Source organism: Scyliorhinus canicula, chromosome 1, assembly GCF_902713615.1.
Source record: "Scyliorhinus canicula chromosome 1, sScyCan1.1, whole genome shotgun sequence".
Classification (NCBI taxonomy): Eukaryota; Metazoa; Chordata; class Chondrichthyes; order Carcharhiniformes; family Scyliorhinidae; genus Scyliorhinus; species Scyliorhinus canicula.
In genome coordinates, this window is record NC_052146.1 from 285,677,392 (window position 1) to 285,697,161 (window position 19,770).

At 45.1% G+C, this 19,770-nt stretch overlaps 1 protein-coding gene across 3 annotated transcripts in view; it reads left to right on the forward strand.

Annotated features, from left to right (window-relative positions):
• Positions 1-19,770, forward strand: part of prkd3 (protein kinase D3) — a 513,687-nt gene that overhangs the window by 329,844 nt on the left and 164,073 nt on the right. For all 3 annotated transcript variants that reach the window (XM_038814542.1, XM_038814525.1, XM_038814532.1), the window contains exon 5: positions 1,340-1,482. In XM_038814542.1, the coding sequence (XP_038670470.1) occupies positions 1,340-1,482 (143 nt within the window). The remainder of the gene's footprint in view (positions 1-1,339; positions 1,483-19,770) is intronic.

Genomic DNA, 19,770 nt, shown 5'->3' on the forward strand with positions numbered 1-19,770 from the left:
ACACATCTGTTCAGCCTGCTTTTGTTAATAAAGTTGCCAGATAGTGTTAATATGAATTCTTCTGCAAGATGTTTATAGCAAATGAACCATTACTTTGGAATTACCCTGTTGGACATTCACGTGTGAACTCTAATATTTTTCTCTCCATTATTTTATTTAAAGCATTAATCCATTTGTTTAAAACAGGTTAACAATTATGCTAAAGTGGCAGATAGGGAAAGCGGGGGGTCAATTCATTAATTAAAGGTAACGGTGATATCCGTTCTCACTTTAGCTTGCATTAATACTTTGTGCAGTCGAGGGTATTAGAAGACTTGAAAGACTTGACATTTACTGTTTCATGTAATATAAATTATTTCAGAAGTTTACTTTTTGTTCGATTCAGTGAGTGTCTGTAAAAGTTGCCTTTATATTTAATAAATTGAGCTGGACATCAGTATTTACAGTGAAAAAACCCCATTCTGCTTAATAATGTGCTTGATCCAATTATAATCCAATCAAGTCAGATTAGAAAATACAGGTGTTGCTTCTATAGTGGAGCTGGAAAATTTCACCAAGGAGCATCCTCCTATTTTTATCAGATGAAAATGTAGATTTCTTGATGCACAGAGTAATTCAGCTTTATTCATGAAACACATCAAAGTTGTCCTCTAATGAGAGAGAGGCTGAGTAAATTCGGCCCATTTCCCAGGAGTTTAGAAGAATGAGAGTTGACCTCATTGAGAACTACAAGGTTCTGAAGGGGCTTTATAGGGTAGACACTAGAAGGCTGTTTATCCTGGCTAGGGAATTTGGAACACAGGCACAGCCTTGGAATAAAGCGTCAATAATTTCGGACTGAGAAATTTCTTCACTGAGTTTTGTGAATATTTGGAAGTCTTTACTCACGAGAGAGTTGTGGATGCTACATCATTGTGTATACTCAAGACTGAGATCAATAGATTTTTGGTGTCTCAGGAGATCAAGGGATATGGGGAGCAAGCAGGGAGTGGTGTTGTGGCTGAAGGTCAGCCATGATTATATTGAATGGTGGAGCAAGCTTCATTCAGTGTGTTTGGAATTAAATTGAATATTTCAAATCTGTTACTGCTTTCAACACTGCGCACCTGCAGACCACTGATGTAGATGTGGTAGAATAACTGCAGCATGGACAACAACACATGAGCTAGCTGCCTCGACCTGCATTTTGTCAGCGCTTCACTCTTAAGGGATAGGTCCATCTAAGATGCTGCAGCATAATCTGTGATTGACGAGCTAAAATTACTTCTCAAGTTTGTGTCTCTTAAGTGAACTAACCAATTTACTTTCTTTCTTGCTGTCGACGCTTAATTCTGGTCAGGATGTGGGTTGAACTATCACAAAAGATGTGCCTTCAAAATTCCAAACAACTGCAGTGGAGTGAGAAAAAGACGGCTGTCTAATGTCTCTCTGCCAGGGCTCTCTGTTCCAAGACCTGCACCATCAGACTCGGTCTCAGAGGAGGTGAGCATAATTTAGGCATGCAAATATTAGGGAGTTACATTGTCAGTTTCTTCAAACATGTGAGAATTAAATGTGAGAGTCTTAGTTTATGCAGCGATATTAACAGAGTACATTAGAATTGCTTGTACTTTGTATCAGATGTGTGCAACTCGCAAAGAGGTGTTGTTTTGCACTGTTCTGTGATCGACTATTTCGTAATTTTTACATTCATGAAAGTAGTTTCTTTTCCCAGCCGAGAAGCTTCACCTGTCTTTGTCCCACAGGATGGGAAATGTTTAAATGTTTTGTTTGGAGAGAAAGAATTCCTTGTGGGGGGAAAAATAAAGAAAAGAGTGTAGGAGGAAAGCTTTCACCAGCAAAGGAGGTTGGTGGAGGTAGCGTCAGCTGTGAGAAATATAACTCGCCATCAATAGGTGGGGAGACCACTTTCAGGATCCTTAATTGAAGCTGCTCTTACCTGCTTTTCCTTTACTGATTTGAAGGGAAACTGATTTTTGTGCGTGAAGTCATTATTTGCTTTTATAACCTTTTTCTTTAATAAACATTTTATTGAGGTATTTTTTGGTATTATAACAACACAATAAACAATGCACATGAAACTATAAACATAGTGCAAAAGCCGTCTCCCTCCCTTACAGGTCCCACCTTTATTAACCCCCTACTCTAAGCTAAACTAACCACCCCCCCCACCTTCTGCTGACGATTAATTTTCCGCGAAGAAGTCGATGAACGGTTGCCACCTCCGGGCGAACCCTAACAGTGACCCTCTCAAGGTGAACTTGATTTTCTCCAAACAGAGAAAGCTAGCTATCTCCGATAGCCAGGTCTCCGACTTCAGGGGCTTTGAGTCCCTCCAAGCTAATAGTACCCGTCTCCGGGCTACCAGGGAAGCAAAGGCCAGAACGTCTCCCTTTCTCAGGTCTTCCGACACCCCGAAAATCACCACCTCTGAAATCAGCGCCACCCTTGTTTTTACCACCATGGACATGACATCTGCAAACCCCTGCCAAAATCCCCTAAGCTTCAGACATGCCCAGAACATGTGGACATGGTTCACTGGTCCTCCCGCACATTTTGTACACCTGTCTTCCACCCCAAAGAATCTGCTCATCCGGGCCGCTGTCATGTGAGCCCAGTGAATGACCTTAAATTGTACCAGGCTGAGCCTGGCACATGTTGCGGATGCATTGACTCAACTCAACGCGTCCGCCCATAGACCATCCTCTATCTCTCCTCCCAGCTCCTCCTCCCACTTGCGCTTCAGTTTCTCGGTCTGCATCTCCTCTGACTCCATAAGTTCCTTGTAAATATCCGAGATGCTCCCTTCTCCTACCCACCCTCTGGAAACTACCCTGTCCTGAATCCCCCTTAGCGGTAGGAGCGGGAAGGTTGACACCTGTTTACGTAGGAAGTCCCGCACCTGCAGATACCTGAATTTGTTTCCCCTCGCCACCCAAACTTCTCTTCCAGCGCTCGTACTCTGAAAGCTCCCCTCTATAAACATATCCCCCATGCTCTCAATCCCTGCACTCCACCATATCCGGAACCCCCCCATCCATACTTCCTGGGGCAAACCGGTGATTATTACAGATTGGGGACCAGACCGATGCTCCCACATGTCTCCTCCATTGCCCCCAGACTCTCAGGGCTGCCACCAACACGGGGCTGGTGGAGTACCGTGCCGCGGGAACGGCAGAGGCGCAGTTACCAATGCCCCCAAACTGGTGACCTTGCATGAAGCCACCTCTATACGCTCCCATGCCAACCCCTCCCCCACCACCCATTTCCTGATCATGGCTATATTCACTGCCCAGTAATAGTTACTAAAGTTTGGCAGCGCCAGCCCGCCCTCTCCCCGACTCCGCTCAAGCATTACCTTCCTTACCAGCGGGGTCTTGCCCGCCCAAACAAAGCCAGAGATCACTTTGTTGACCCATTTAAAAAGCACCGCGGAATAAAGATGGGGAGGCATTGAAACATAACAGGAATCTCGGGAGGACTGTCATCTTCACCGTCAGCACCCTCCCAGCTAATGACAACAGGGGCGTGTGCAATCTCCAAAAATCTTCCTTCATTTGGTCTACTAGCTGGGCCAGATTTAATTTATGCAGCCGATCCCATTCCCGTGCCACTTGAATGCCTAGGTATCTAAAGCTTCCCTCTACTAATCTAAACAGCAGCTCCCCCAATCGCCTCTCCTGTCCCCTCGCCTGGACTGCAAACATCTCACTTTTCCCCATATTTAGCTTATACCCCGAAAACCGGCCAAATTCCCCGAGAATCCTCATGATTTCTTCCATCCCCTCTAATGGGTCCGATACATACAGAAGCAGATCGTCTGCATAGAGCGAGACTCTCTGCTCCACCACTCCTCTCCCCCCCCCCCAAGACCAGCCCCTTGAGGCTGTCAGAGCAATTGCCAACGGCTCATAGCTAGCGCGAAAAACAGTGGGGAGAGGGGGCATCCCTGTCTCGTCCCCCGGTGCAGTTTAAAGTAGTCCAATGCTGTCCTATTCGTCCGTACACTTGCCACAGGAGCCTGATACAGCAACCTGACCCTGTCAACAAAGCCCCGCCCAAATCCGAACCGTCCCAGTACCTCTCACAGATAATCCCACTCTACCCGATCAAAAGTCTTTTCTGCATCCATTGCGATCACTACCTCCACCTCCCTACCTTCCAGGGGCATCATGATCACATTTAACAACCGTCTTACATTGGCCACCAACTGCCTACCCTCAATAAACCCCGTCTGGTCCTCCCCAATAAAGTCTGGAACACAATCCTCAATCCTGGAGGACAGAATTTTGGCCAGCAGTTTGGCGTCCACGTTCAACAGGGATATCGGCCTGTAGGACACACACAGCTCTGGGTTCTTGTCCCGCTTCAGAATCAGCGAAATCGTGGCCTGTGACATTGTCGGGGGCAGCACCCCTCTTTCCCTTGCCTCATTGAACATCCTCATCAACACCGGCCCTAATCCCAGAGAACATTTTATAAAACTCCACTGGGTACCCGTCCGGCCCCGGGGCTTTACCCACCTGCATGGCCTTCAGACCCTCCACTATCTCTTCCAACCAGATCGGGGCCCCTAGCCCTTCTACCAGCTCCCCGTCCACCTTTGGGAAATTCAGCCCCTCAAGAAGTGTCTCATCCCCTCCGGTCCCATAGGGGGTTCCGACCTATACAGCCTACTTTAGAAATCCCTAAACAAATCCCTTATTCACCCCTGCCTAATCTCTAACCAGGTACCCATCTCCGTCATTTACTTTCCCTATCTCCCTGGCTGCCTCCCTCTTTCTGAGCTGCTGTGCAAGCATTCTGCTGGCCTTCTCTCCATAGTCATAGATCGCCCCCCTCACCTTTCTCAGCTGCTCCACCGTCCTCCCTGTGGTTAACAAGCCGAACTCCGCCTGTAGCCTCCACCATTCCCTTAAAAGCCCTGCCTCTGGGGTCTCCGCATACCTCCTATCGATCTGTAGTGTCTCCTAACCAGTCGGTCCGTCTCTGCCCTGTCAACCTTCTCCCTATGGGCCCGTATCGAGATCAGCTCCCCTCTGACCACCGTCTTCAGTGCTTCCCAGACCATCGCTGATTAAATTTCCCCCGTGTCGTTGACCTGCAGGTAGTTCTGAATATACTTCCTAAGCCGCTCACACACCCCTTCGTCAGCCAAAAGTCCCACATCTAACCTCCAGTGGGGGCGCTGGTTACTATCTGTACTAACTTGCAGGTCAACCCAGTGCGGAGCATGGTCTGATATTGTGATCGCCAAGTACCCCGTGTCCACCACCCCTGCCTGTAAGGCCCTGCTCAAAATGAAGAAATCGATCCAGGAGGACACTTTATGCACGTGTGAGTAGAAGGAGAACTCCTTCCACCCTCGGCTGCCCAAATCTCCATGGATCCACCCCCCCATCTGCTCCATCAACCCTTTTAGTTCCTTTGCCATTGCTGGCACCCTGCCCGTTTTCGAACTTGACCTGTTCAAGCTAGGGTCAATAACTGTGTTGAAGTCCCCTCCCATGACCAACCTGTGCGAGTGCTGATCCGGTATCTTCCCCAGAATCCTCTTTATAAACTCCACATCATCCCAATTTGGCGCATACACATTTACTAATACCACCTGCACCCCCTCCAGTTTCCCACTGGCCATAATGTACCGACCTCCCACATCCGAAACTATTCTACCCGCTTCAAACACCACCCGCTTATTGATCAGGATCGCGACCCCTCTAGCCTTTGAATCCAGTCCCGAGTGAAAGACTTTTTTTTTTTAATTTAGAGTACACAATTATTTTTTTCCAATTAAGGGGCAATTTAGCGTGGCCAATCCACCTAACCTGCACATTTTTGGGTTGTGGGGGCGAAACCCACGCAGACACGGGGAGAATGTGCAAACTCCACACAGACAGTGACCCAGGGCCGGGATTCGAACCCGGGTCCTCAGCGCCATAGGCAGCAATTCTAACCACTGTGCCACCGTGCTGCCCTCCGAGTGAAAGACTTGACTGACCCAGCCTTTCCTCAATCTAATCTGGTCAGTTACTCTAAGGTGCGTCTCCTGCAACATTACCACGTCCGACTTCAGTCCCCTAAGATATGCGAACACACGTGCCCTCTTGACCGGCCCATTGAACCAGCGAACGTTCCAGGTGATCAGCCTAGTTGGGGGGCTCATTGCCCCCCCCCCCCCCCCCTCGCCGATCAGCCATCCCCCTTTTTGGGCCCGCCTCCAGCCCATGCTCCACGCCTCCACCGGCCCACCCGCAGGCAGCCTCTGCCCCCAATCGCCCCTCTGTCCCTTGGCCCAAGTCCCTCCCTCGTCAGCAGAAAATCCCCCCCCCCCCCTCCCCTCCCAGGAACAATACTCTGTAACCCAACCCCTTTGATAAACCAAACATATGCACACCCCCCCACTGCGCTTCCGTGAGCTAGCCCGCTCAGCTAGCTTGGTGGCCCTTACCCCTAGTGCTGGACAGTATCCCACCTATTGTTCCCTTCCCACCCTCTCACCCCGCTCATACAAACATACTCCAACATCAAACAATCCCCACACAGGCGCTGGAATGTGGTGACTAGGGGCTTTTCACAGTAACTTCATTTGAAGCCTACTTGTGACAATAAGTGATTTTCACAATTGCCCAACAGAAAAACACCAAAATCTAAACAAGCACACCTCCATCCCCCAACAGTGCAAATTAAAACCTTAACTCACTCAGCTCTGCCACTGGTCACAAACCAAATACAGAAGACATTACAAACGGCTTCTACAAAACAAAAAACAAGTAACTTTTTTTAAAGAATAGAGAAACAAGAAGAAAAAAAACCGATCAACGTTGCAGCAAAGTTCAAAAGTTTTCAGTCCACCACCAGTCCTTTCCTTTCCACAAAGTCCAGCGCGTCCGGAGGCAACTCAAAATAACAGTGCTGTTCCTCGTACGTGACCCGGATACAACAGCCCGAACTTCACCTTTTTCTGAAAAAGGATCAACCTAATCTGGTTGAAGCCTGCTCTTCTCCTGGCCACCCCCACACTCAGGTCTTGGTAGACCCGCAGGATACTATTGTCCCACTTACAGCTCCGTGTCTGCTTGGCCCACTGTAGAATGTGCTTCTTATCCAAGTACCTGTGGAATCTCACCAACATTGCCCTCAGGGGGGTCTCCCGTTCGCGCTTCTTCGCGAGTGCTCTGTGAGCCCTGTCCACCTCCAAGGGTCGGGAGAATGCCCCATCCCCCAGCAACTTCTCAAACATATCTGCGATGTATGCCCCAGCGTCCGCTCCTTCGGACCCCTCCAGGACCCCAACGGTTTTCAAGTTCTGCCGGCGAGACCTATTCTCTAGGTCCTCCACCTTCTCCAGGAGCTTCTTCTGCTGGTGTCTCAGCATCCTCACCACCAACTCCACCGCAGCTTGATGTTCCTCCTGCTCAGCCAGCGCCTTCTCCACATTCTGCATCGCCCGATCTTGGGCTCCAATCTAAGCTCCAGCCGCTCAATCGACTCTTTTATCGGGTCCAAGCAGTCCCGTTTCTGCTCAGCGAAGCCTTCCTGAATAATTTGCATCAGCTGCTCCGTTGACCGCTGGGTCGATAAACCAGAGGTCCGGTCCTCCGCCATGCTGTCTCCCGCTGCAGCTTCAGCCCAAAGCCTTCTCTGTCTTTCTGTTTCTGCCTTTACGAGCACTTCTAGTCCTTCTCTCCATGCACTGATGTGGGAATTCAGTGCACAATTGCCCCTGTCTTCAGTTTTACAACTCAAGTCCAGTTGAAAATTGGGGGAAAAGGTCCAAAAGTCCTATCAATTTATCGATCTTTCCATCTGCAAAAGAGGTGTTTCCCGATCTGCCACATTCAAAAAAAAATGTAAACTTGTGTAGAAAAGCAACAGGAATTTAAAAAAATTGTCCCATCAGGTTAAACTTTCATGCAAACAACCATCATTCTATTTATATAATGAAATTATGGAATTCTTAGTACTATTGTATGAAAGTTTTATGTAAATTACTTCTTAAAACAAGCTTTATTATGTGTATTCTTACATTGGCGAGAGTGGAATTTTAATGTTATTTATGATGTAATGGCAGATATCAATGCAATAGTACCATGCTGAAGTTCTTTAACTTTGCCTGGTGAGAGATCACCTTGCAAGTGAAGCCACCACACAGAATTTAAAAAAAGAGAATACCACCATGTTTCTTTTTATATGAAATGGTAATTTTTTTTTTATTATTAAGGCTGATCCATTTTTAAGAAGTTTAAATTTGCATGCTGCTATGCACACCATCCGCTGGTTGTTTAAACAGTGCCACCAATTGGTTCACCACCTTGTGGGGGAATTACAGCATTGCTAGCAGGAGCTTGGTCATTTTTGTGGAAGAGATTCTGCTGCAACTTGCAGAATAACTCTATAATCATCCATGCAATCATCATCTTCCAGCATGCTTTTAGTTAGCTTAATTACCGTATCGTGAGCATGTGACTCCAGTCTAAATAGTACAATAGAAAGTAGTGGCAAAACATGTTGAAAGTGATAGTTTTTTTGATTTAAAGAAGCATTATTCAGATTTTTATAAGAGGTAGCTAGATATTTGAATTTTGATGGTTATGCACCTAAAATAATGCTCACATCATTGGTTCAAAATATTAATGCTGTAAAGAACCATTTAATTGATTTCTCAAAAATCTCCCATCTAAACTTGGCCTTCCCTCCACCACTCTACTGCACATTATATGTTGAGGAAAAGTATAATGCCCTCCCAGTTTATAAACAGTTATTTTTGCTCCATCGTCCAGTGATAAAATAGCAAAGAATTCAGGGCTGCACAATGGCACTATGGTTAGCATTGCTGCTTCACGACGCTGAGGACCCGGGTTCGATCCCGGCCCTGGGTCACTGTCCATGTGGAGTTTACATATTCTCCCTGTGTCTGCATGAGTCTTGCGCCCACAATCCGAAGATGTGCACGATAGGTGGATTGGCCACACTAAATTGCCCCTTAATTGGGGAAAGAAATAATTGGGTACTCTAAATTTACAAAAAAAAATTCAGATATGATGTTATTCATAAATACACCTGAATGGAAAGACAAGGTAGATCTCTGCATTTGGTGTGCAGCTTAGTTACAACTGCTTATTGATGTACCATTGATGAAAATGGTCTCATGGCACTTGCTTTACTATGGGGTTTTGGGGGAATTACCCAGCGTTTTAAAAATAATTTGGCCACTCAGTTATTTAATCTCCCATAAGCTAGTATTGAAGAGGGTAGTGTAGCTCGTATTGAAGAGGGCTGTGTAAGAGGTTATGGTTAGTGGACTGGATAAGCATTGATGAGCCTTTCGTCATTTTGTTACGCTTGTTTATATGTATTTAATGAAGAGATGGTTAACTCAAAATCACTGGACACTTGGAATGGTATGACCATTTATCTAGATCAAAGGTATTGAGCTATTCTGCAGTGTCAAATTTGATAGTCCCATGGTCGATGTTACAAAAACATCAGTCATTATCGTCAATGACATTGCTCTTCACGGACTAGGTCTCTGAGACGGTTTTCACTCTGATCATTAGCATCTTGACCAATAACTTTTGATTTGCATTTGAGACTCGCTGCATGATCTGAAATGATTTAAAATGCACCTAATTTGGAAAACAAGATGGACATTACGGTGTTCTGCATCTTGCCTGTTGTCACTGAATATCAAAGCAAATAATTTCAGGCTATGTTTCTAAAGTAAAACTCAAAGGCCTGTAGGGGGAGCAAAACAACCTTGCACGTTATCAGTGCTAATACATGTGTTATGAAAATCAACCTTACCTTAGCGCTGAGAGAAGAGGTTGGAAGTTTCAACTCCTGATGGACTTCTGAGCTTTTGCGCATGTGCAAAAGGGATTTTTTTGTATTGCTTGGACCCAGAATGCCTGTGCAAGAAGAAAAAGGGTGTGAAAACCTGTGACAGGTTACTGGGAGCAGGGTGCTGTTGAGTCCCAGTTGGGGGGGCAGGGAGAGGGGACAGGTACAGGAAAAATCCCAGTACAGTTTTAAAAAAAACACAGATAAGAACAGAAACAAGCTCCAAACACAAAAAAAGGCTGAGGGGAGCCCAGTTTAAGTGAAGAAGGTAGTAGAAGGTTGGTGACTCTGTGTGGCAGGACGTCTTCAAGCAGTAGTGTCCTGCTCGGCAAGGCCGAAGATCTGAAGTTGTGCTTGCTAGTTGGTGCTTGAGTATATATTCTGAATTGGTTGGTTGACTCCAGAGTGTTACTGATCTTTGTTGAGAAATCCATGGACTCTGCCTTGGTTGCATCTGGCATTTATTTTGTATGTTTGACCATAATTGACTTGTTAGTTCTCCTGAATGTTAGAGTAAAAGATAGATAAAATATCTTTTTGACCTTTCATAGTAAAGTTTATTTTTGTTTGTTTAAAACTCATCTTCTGGATTTATTCACTGAGAAAGTGTCTTAAATCTCAAACTTTTGTCTACTTAAAAGAAAATGTTATTTGTCCCTAACCAGATCTCAGCAACAACTTGGGGGTCTGGCCTAGGATCATAACATGTCAGAAATTAAATTTGATATGTGTGTGTATGTTTCATGGAAATCTTATTGATATCTCCAGTACCTGCTAATCTTGTTGGCAACAGTGTGATAGGTATTTTCTCAGAACTTTGTGCAAGCACATGGCCTCAGCCATAACTCTTCTCTGCCCGGCCTCTAGCTTCAACGATCTCCCTTGTGAGTTAATTACCAGAGCTGTGATGTTACCAATGTGAAGAACAGTTTTAGAACAACTGCTTCTGATGTGCTCTTGCTTTTGATTATCCGGAATCAATATTCAATTGGCTTCAATGTTAGCTGCTCTGCAGCATTCTGCCTCCCTGCATTCATTTCATCCTTAAAGACATTCCTTCAAACCCAGCTCTTTGACTGACTTGTTGGTCTTCTGACCTAATATCCCCTCATGTGGATCTGTCATATTTTGTTTTCTAATTCTCCTGTGAAATGCCTTAGTGCACTTTATATGTTAATGCAGCTATATAAATATAAGTAGGGACTTTTTACAGTAATTTCATTGTAATGTAAGCCTACTTGTGACAATAAAGATTATTATTATTATAAGTTGTTAATTTTGTGCTTAGGAGACCTAGGTTGTCTTCAACTTCATAGTGATTTCAGCACTCCAAATCGGATATTTCTATTGGTTTTGCTCCTTCCTATTTACAGTACCTTGCAGTTGTGTGCGTAAAACTGCAGCTGCCTGTAGTATTTCATCCAAATGTGCTTCATAAACTCTGCACTCCTTCCTCCAATTCCACTGTTATCCCCAGTTTGATGAAATCAGCCTTTTAGAGGTCTAGGTATGCTGTTGTAAGGTTTACACATTTTTTTTTCGATTAGAGAGGGAGTGATTCTTCATGGTCCACTTTCCAACCACTCTCGCCTTCCTATGTAAATGTAGGATATACAAATGTAGGAGCCTCCCTTCCCATAGTCCAGGGCTCCAAGCTTTCATCCTGGATGAAATTCGTATCACTTTCAATTTATCATACTCCATCCACAGTGAGGTCTCCTCTACACAGGAGAGACCAAACAGAGATTGATTACTTTGCAGCACAGCTCCATTCAGACAATAACCATGATCCAAGATTCCGGCAATGCCACATTGACATTTTCCGCCCCTCTCCCACTCTAACCTCTCTGTGGCCTCCTTCCTATATGACCCTCCAGTGTAAATGTAGGATATACAAATGTAGGAGCATTACCTCCTCTCTTCCCATAGTCCAGGGCTCCAAGCTTTCATTCTGGATGAAATTCGTATCACTTTCAATTTATCATACTCCATCCACAGCGAGGTCTCCTCCACTGGAGAGACCAAACAGAGATTGGTTACTTTGCAGCACAGCTCCATTCAGACAATAACCATGATCCAAGATTCCGGCAATGTCACATTGACATTTTCCGCCCCTCTCCCACTCTAACCTCTCTATGGCCTCCTTCACTGTTCCAATGGAACTCAATGTAAGCTCGAAGAACAGCATCTCATCATTCAATTAGGCACTTTATGCCCTTCTTGACTCGATATTGAATTTAGCAATTTCAGATCATATCTATTTCCCCCATTTTTCCAGGACTGTTGATAATGATGCTGCTGTTCCTATATATAGAGCCACCTTTTTTGTTTCTTTACTCATCGCATTGGCACCCCATTTGCCAATTAATTTATTTTGCCTTCCATCCTATTGTTCTTCCACCAACCACCTTCCCTGCCTCTATACTTCAAAACCTATTAAGTCACTGAACGTTTCCAGTTCTGATCAAGGTTATCGACTTGAAACATTTAACTCTGTTTATCTCTTTGTGGATATTGCCTTACCTGCTGAGTTTTTCTAGAATCCTCTGTTGTTTTCTCCTCTTCCCCCCCCCCCCCCCCCCCCCCAAACTAACGGCATTCAAAGCTTTTTTGGGGGAAAAAATCACCAGTTGCATTTTTTATCCAATTCTCTTTTGCCTCAGTGTAACACTTTCCAGGCCCACTCTAAAAATCTGAATGCATAATCTAGTCTGATACATTACTGCAGAAATGCATGATTGGAAGTGCCATCTTTTAGGTGAGATATTTAATAACACCTTATCTGTGCTCTTGGGTGAATGTAAAAGATCTTATGCCATTTTTCAAACAAGTGTGGGGGCGTTTCTCTGGTGTCTAGGACTTTATTTATCTCTTAGTAAAAAGACCACATACAGCTTAATCTTGTCATTTACTTCATTGCTGTTTGTGGGACTTTGCTATAAGTGAATTGAAAGCACATTTGCCAACTTTACAGTAGAAACTACGACTAAAGCACTTGTGGTTATGAAAGGTGCTACTCAAATGCAAATCCTTTTATTTGTTGTTGCCAGTTATAAAACAATGAATACTAATTTGAAATGGGTTGGTACTGGTATCTAAACAATTCGTCACAATGACACCCTGTGCGACTGACGAAAGTAAACGTTTCTTCCTCGTGCATCTCAACTTGTCAATTGTGTCAAAGGTTGCAGACAGCACCATCCTCCTCCAAATACTCTTTGCTATTTTCCAGTTTAGTGCTCCTCTTACATGGTTCCATTTTTAACTATCTAATCGCAGCTAGAGAATCACAAGCAATGGCTTCTCTACCTTTTACTACACCGTTACCTCTGGTGCCCCCAAGCTTAGAATCATACAATTCCTGCAGTGCAGAGGGAGATCATTTGGCCCATAAATCTGCACCGACCCTTGGAAAGAGTACCCTACTTAAGCCCACACCTCCACCCTATCTCTGTAACTCAATAACCCCACCTAACCTTTTGGAAACTTAAGGGGCAATTTAGCATGGCCAATCCACCCAATCTGCACATCCTTGGACTGTGGGAGGAAACCGAAGCACCCGGAAGAAACCCATGCAGACACGGGGAGAAAGTGCAAACTCCACACTGATTGTCACCCGAGGCTGGAATTGAACCCGGGACCCTGGAGCTGTGAGGCAGCAGTGTTAACCACTGTGCCGCCATGCTGCCCATCCAAGGTTCCCAATCCTTAGCCCATTCCTATTTCCTATCTGCATACCTCTTGGCGAGGTCATTTGAAGGCCTGGCATTAGTTTTCACATATACTCTGATAACACATAGCTCTTTCTCATCACCACCTCTCTTGATTTCCCCTATTGTTACTAACCGATTAGATGGTTTATCCGATATCCTGGAGAACTTTCCTCTAATTAAATATTGATAAAACTGAACCTTCTCCAAATTCCATTCCCTAGTTACAGACTCCAGTCCTCTCCCGAGCAATAGTCTGAGATTAAATCAGTCTGTTGCAACCTTGGTGCCACATTTGATCCTGAAATTAGCTTCTGATCTCATATTCGTGACATTGCTAAGACTGCCTTTTTCCAACTCTGTAACATTGTTCAACTTCACCCCGGTCTCGGCTCACCTGCTGAAACCCTCAGCCATGCCTTTGCCTCTAGACTTGACTATTCCAATGCGCTTCTGGCTGATGTCCCGCATTCTACCCACCGTAATCTTGAAGTCATTGTTTTAGCACACAGTAAGCCCCCTATTAATCCTGTGCTTGCTGACCTATATTGGCTCCCGGTCAAACAACATCATGATTGTAAAATTCTCATCCATGTTTCCAAATCACGCCATAGCCATATCCCTCCCTATCTCTGTCGTCTCAACCCCACAACCTTTCAGGCTACTGCGCTACTCCTCTAATTCTGGCCTCTTGTGCATTCCCAATCATAATTGCTCCACCATTTGTGGATGTACCTTCAGCTGTCTCGGCCCTAAGCTCTGGAATTCCCCCCCTACATTTCTCTGCCTCTCCATCTTGCTTTCTGCTCTGGACAGTTCATAAAGCCTACCTTTTGGTCATGTGACCTCACATCTCCTTTGTGTCTTGGTATCCTCCTTTTTAACACTGCTCTTGTAAAGCGTCTTGGGATATTTTAATGTTAAATGCACTATGGAGCAAAAATGTATATTTATAATCCTTATGCCTGTAAGAAAGAGATTCTAATTTGCAAAAAACCATGAAACTAAGAGACTCAAATAGAATGAGACATGAAGTTCCTTTCCTGACTTTTAACTTAATTTATTTCATAAAAGGATGTTTAATTTTGAAAACAAACAAAACCTATTTAAGGAAAGCAGATAGGAAAAGGTTAGCTGTGGGAGGAGAGGACATATGTTTGTTGAGGGGAGAAAGGGACTCTAGTTTTACATCACCCTTTCTAGGGGGAAGGAAATGCTGGGAGTGTTTGGAGGGTTAAGATTGAGGTCGATGTAATTAGGGGACAGAGGAATCATCAGGTGTCGCTCTATGCCGATGACCTCTTGCTGTATGTTTCGGATCCGTTGGAGAGTATGGGAAGGATTATGGGCCTGTTGGGGAGGTTTGGAGGGTTCTTGGGGAACAAGCTGAATGTAGGGAAAAGCAAGGTATTCCCGGTGTATGAGCTGCCACAGCGGGCTAATTTAGGGGGGGTGCCGTTTACAGTAGTGAGGGATAGGTTTAGGTATTTGGAGATTCAGGTAGCGAGGGAATGGACGGAGCTCCATAAGTGGAACTTAACAAAGCTGGTGGAGGAGGCCAAGGAGGATCTTAGGAGGTGGGATACACCGCACTTAACGTTGGCAGGGAGGGTCCAAGTGGTGAAAATGAATATTCTGCCAAGGTTCTTGTTTATCTTTCAGACTCTCCCGATCTTTATACCAAAGGCCTTTTGTTTTCGGAAAGTGGACACAATCATCTCTGACTTTATATGGGCGGGGAAGGTGCCGAGGGTGGGGAGGACCCTGCTACAGAGGCAGAGGCAGCAGGGGGGTTGGCATTGCCGAACTTGCTTCATTATTATTGGGCGGCGAATATGGACAAGGTGCGGAGGTGGTGGGAAGGAGAAGGGGTAGAGTGGGTTAGGACGGAGGAGGAATCTTGTACGGGGTAGTTTTAGGGCTATGATGACGGCAGCTTTGCCAATGGCTCCGAGTAGGTATTCAGGGAGCCCGGTGGTGCAGTCCACGGTGAAGATACGGAATCAGCTGGGGAGGCAATTTAGGATGGAAGGGATGTTGCTGCTAATGCCGCTGTGCGAGAATCATGGGTTTGTGTCGGGGGTGGGGGGTGATTGAATTGTGTATACAGGAGGTGGAGGGAAGTGGGGCTGGTCAAGTTGAGGGATTTGTATTTGGAGGAAGGGTTCACCAGTCTGGAGGAGCTAAGGGAGAGGGTAGAGCTTCTGAGGGGTAGTGAGTTCAGGTATCTGCCCATTAGGGACTTTGTACGAAAAATGTGGAGGGGGTTCTCCTGCTGGAGTGACTGCTGCTTCCGGATGTGGAAGGGGAGGGAAAATTTGGGGATATATATAAGTGGCTGGGGGAGCAGGGAGCTAAGCGAGTGGTGAAGATCAAGGAGAAATGGGAAGCGGAGTTCGGAATGGAGATCAATTGGGGAGTATGGAGTGAGGCACTGCGTAGGGTAAACGGGACTTCCTCATTTGCAAAGATGAGCCTGATACAGTTTAAGGTGGTGCACAGTGTGCATATGACTCGGGCGCGAATGAGTGGGTTCTTTCAGGGGGTAGCAGATGAGCGTGAGAGTTGTGGGCGGGGGCCAGTGAATCACGTGCACATGTTTTGGGGTTGCAAAAAATTGGGAGGATTCTGGGTGGGAGTGTTCATGGTCTTCGCCAGGATAGTGGAGGAGGAGGTGGATCCGGAACCTTTGTGGCGATATTTGGTTATTCAGAGAAGCCAGAGCTCAAAGGCCGATGTCGTGGCCTTTGCCTCTGATTGCACGTTGGCGAATTTTGCTGGAGTGGCAGTCAGCATCGTCACCAGTGGTAGCAGCATGGTTGGGTGACCTGTACCACTTCCTGCGGTTAGAGATAAAGTATGAGTTAAGGGGCTCAGCAGGGGAGTTTGAAAAAAGGTGGGGGATGTTTGTGACTGAGTTTGAGGAGCTGTTCGTTGCCGGGGGGGGGGGGGGGGGGGGGGGGTTGATAGAGGGGGAAAATCTGTACAGAGTGTATAGTTGATTGTTGGGAAGTATATTTCCAGGGGCGTTTACCTGCTGTAATCTGCTTTAATACAAGTTTGTAATAAAATATGTTTTAAAAAACAAAAGACTGAGGTGGATGACAGCATTGCAAGAGGAGTTAAGTTGATAGTTTGCAGTGAATAGGGATATTGATGGTGAGCATGCAAGCTTAGAAACAAGAGGAAAGTCAAGGGAAATGGGGACAACATGACAGGATGAGTACATGGGAAATTTAAGTAATCGACAGTAGGAAACTGCTTGAGGCCAAATTTTCTCTCCAACTCTCACCCAAAATTCTGCCCTGAGACATTGCTCGCTCCTTTCCACACTGCATCGGACCTCATTACAGCGTTGGTTCAAACATGGACAAAAGAGCTGAATGCCAGAGGTGAGAGCAATTGCCCTTGGCATCAAGACAGCATTTGACCCAAGTATGGCATCAAGGAGCCCTAGCTAAACTGGAGTCAATAGGAATCAGGGGGAAAACTCTCCGCTGGTTGGAGTCATACCTGGCACAAAGGAAGATGGTTGTGGTGGTTGTGAGGTCAATTATCTCAGCTCCAGGACATCACTGCAGGGGTTCCTCAGGATAGTGTTATGGGCCCAATTATCTTCAGCTGCTTCATCAATGACCTGCCTTCCATCATAAGGGTCAGAAGTGGGGATGTTTGCAGATGACTGCAAATGCTCAGCACCATTCGGGACTCCTCAGATAATGAAGCAGTCCATGTCCAAATGCAGCAACACCTGGACAATATCGAGGATTGAAGTGGCAAGTTACATTCATGCCACACAAGTGGCAGGCAGTGATCATCTCTTACAAGAGAGAATCTAACCACGGCTGCTTGACATTCAATGGCATTACCATCGCTAAATCCCCCACAATCAATTTCCTGAGAGTTACCATTGATCAGAAACTAGCCATATTAGGCTACCAGGACAGGTCAAAGGCTAGGAATCCTATGGTGGATAACTCACCTCCTGACCCCAAAGCCTATTCGCCATTTACAAGGCACAAGTCAGAAGTGTAATGGAATACTCTCCAATTGCCTGAATGAGTGCAGCTCCAACAACACTGAAGAAGCTTGACACCATCCAAGATAAAGCCACCCGCTTGATTGCTCCGCCTTCCACAAACATTCAAACCCTCCGCCACAGACGAACAGTGGCAGCCGTGTGCAGTAACTCAGCAAGGTTCCTTAAACAGCACTTTCCTAACCCACGGACACTACCATCTAGAAGGACGAGCAGCAGATACCTGGGCATCCCACCGCCTGGAGGTTTCCCTTCAAGTCACTCACCACCCTGACTTGGAAATATATCGCCGTTCCTTCACTGTCGCTGGGGCAATATCCTGGAACTTACTCCCTAACAGCACAGTGGGTGTACCTACACCTCAAGAACAGCGGTTCAAGAAGTCAACTCACGACCACCTTCTGAAGGGCAACTAGGGATGGGCAATAAATTGGGCATAGCCAGTGACGCCCACATCCCGTACATGAATTTAAAAAAAACGTTACTTCAACCTGAAAGGGAAATAAGGAAAGATAAAGAGAAAAGCAAACAAAAAAGTGGAGAGAGAGGCAGTAGATGAGGAGCAGCAGCATGAAGACAATAAGAGAGCATATTCTCCAATTTGATATGTGTATCCACACAGGATATTGGCAAGCATATTGTGTTCAGAATCCTCAGCTGCAATAATGAGTATTCCAGTACTGACTTAACCCTTACCAAACCTCTGAAGGTTTGGTTTCTTTTCCTTTGTGCAGGATAATTATCACTAATTGTCCCTTGTAAAATCTAAAGCGTGCAAGTTCACTTTTCATGCTGTCCAGTAAATATAACTGTCATCTAAGCAATTGAAGAAAAACAGTATGAAGTCTAGATCGAGAAAAGGCTATTTGGTCCACTAAATATGTTCCTTCTACAGAGTATATATAATCTGTCCCAGTAGGGACTCAGTCCTGCCTAATTACTAAACTGAGGGAAAATATGCCAGCATGATTCCTGGTGGAAAACTTGTGATCAGACTAGACATTTGTTTTACACCTCATCCAATTCTGCTTTCCATTGAAGTCAATGGAAAATAAAAGCAGGACATGAAAGGGGGAACAAATCTGATCCTGTCCGTTCCCTGCTGGGTGCATTGGGTAACAGTTCCCCACCACAGTATTTCTTTATGCATTCACCACTATTACTTAAACCTGAACCTGAGCAGTTTATTTGCCACAGATGGCATTCCCAGCTGCATAGCAGCTAATGTGGGCCACTGAGATTTTTAATGCAGTCTATACTTATCACTATATAGCCTTCAATCTCATTCCTAACCAGATATTTATGCTGTTCTTTTTTTAGAGGAGTTAATTGATACAGTATTAATTATGTTACTGAGTGTTCCACATATTCACTATCCCATAGGAAAATAATTTCTACTAAACTCCAACTTCGCTTGAAGCTTTTTAATTTTGATAATCCTAGTTTGACACTTAGTGCATGTTAAGTACATTTGCATCTGCGTTATCCATGACCCTCAGTATTTCAAAAATCTGAATCAGTTTTTGGATCTCTTTTTTAAAATTTAAAGTGCCCAATTCTTTTTTTCCAATTTAAGGGGCAATTTAGCGTGGCCAATCCACCTATCCTGCACATCTTTGGGTTGTAGGGGTGAGACCCACGCAAATACAGAGAGAATGTGCAAACTCCACACGGACAGTGACCCAGGACTGTGATCGAATCCGGGTCTTAAGCACTGTGAGACAGAAGTGCTAACCGCTGCGCCACCATGCCGCCTGGATCTCCCTTTTTAAATGAAATCCAGTTGGATTTATTAGGTCGTTGGAAATGAAGATGGACTCTGACCTAGAGCCATACTCATGACTCTTCTCAACCATTTCCAAAATGCTTGTCATTTTGGAGATAGTTTCATAAATACTCCAAAAATAATTTCATGACCAGGTTCCAGAAAAACAACATGACCAATGATCCCTATAAGATTCGTGTAGCTTACTTCAACCTGTAATGATGCAATGTTGACAGATGTTACAGTTCTTGCTTTGCCTTGCTGACAACCATCTGACATTGAAGAGCCTCTTTTGCTTTCTCATGACGTAAAATCCTTCTTTAATTTTCCACATTCTAGCCCTTTAATTTTAGACAGCTTTCTATTAGATACTTATGGTGTTCACTAACATTTAAAAAAATAAACGGTTCAATATA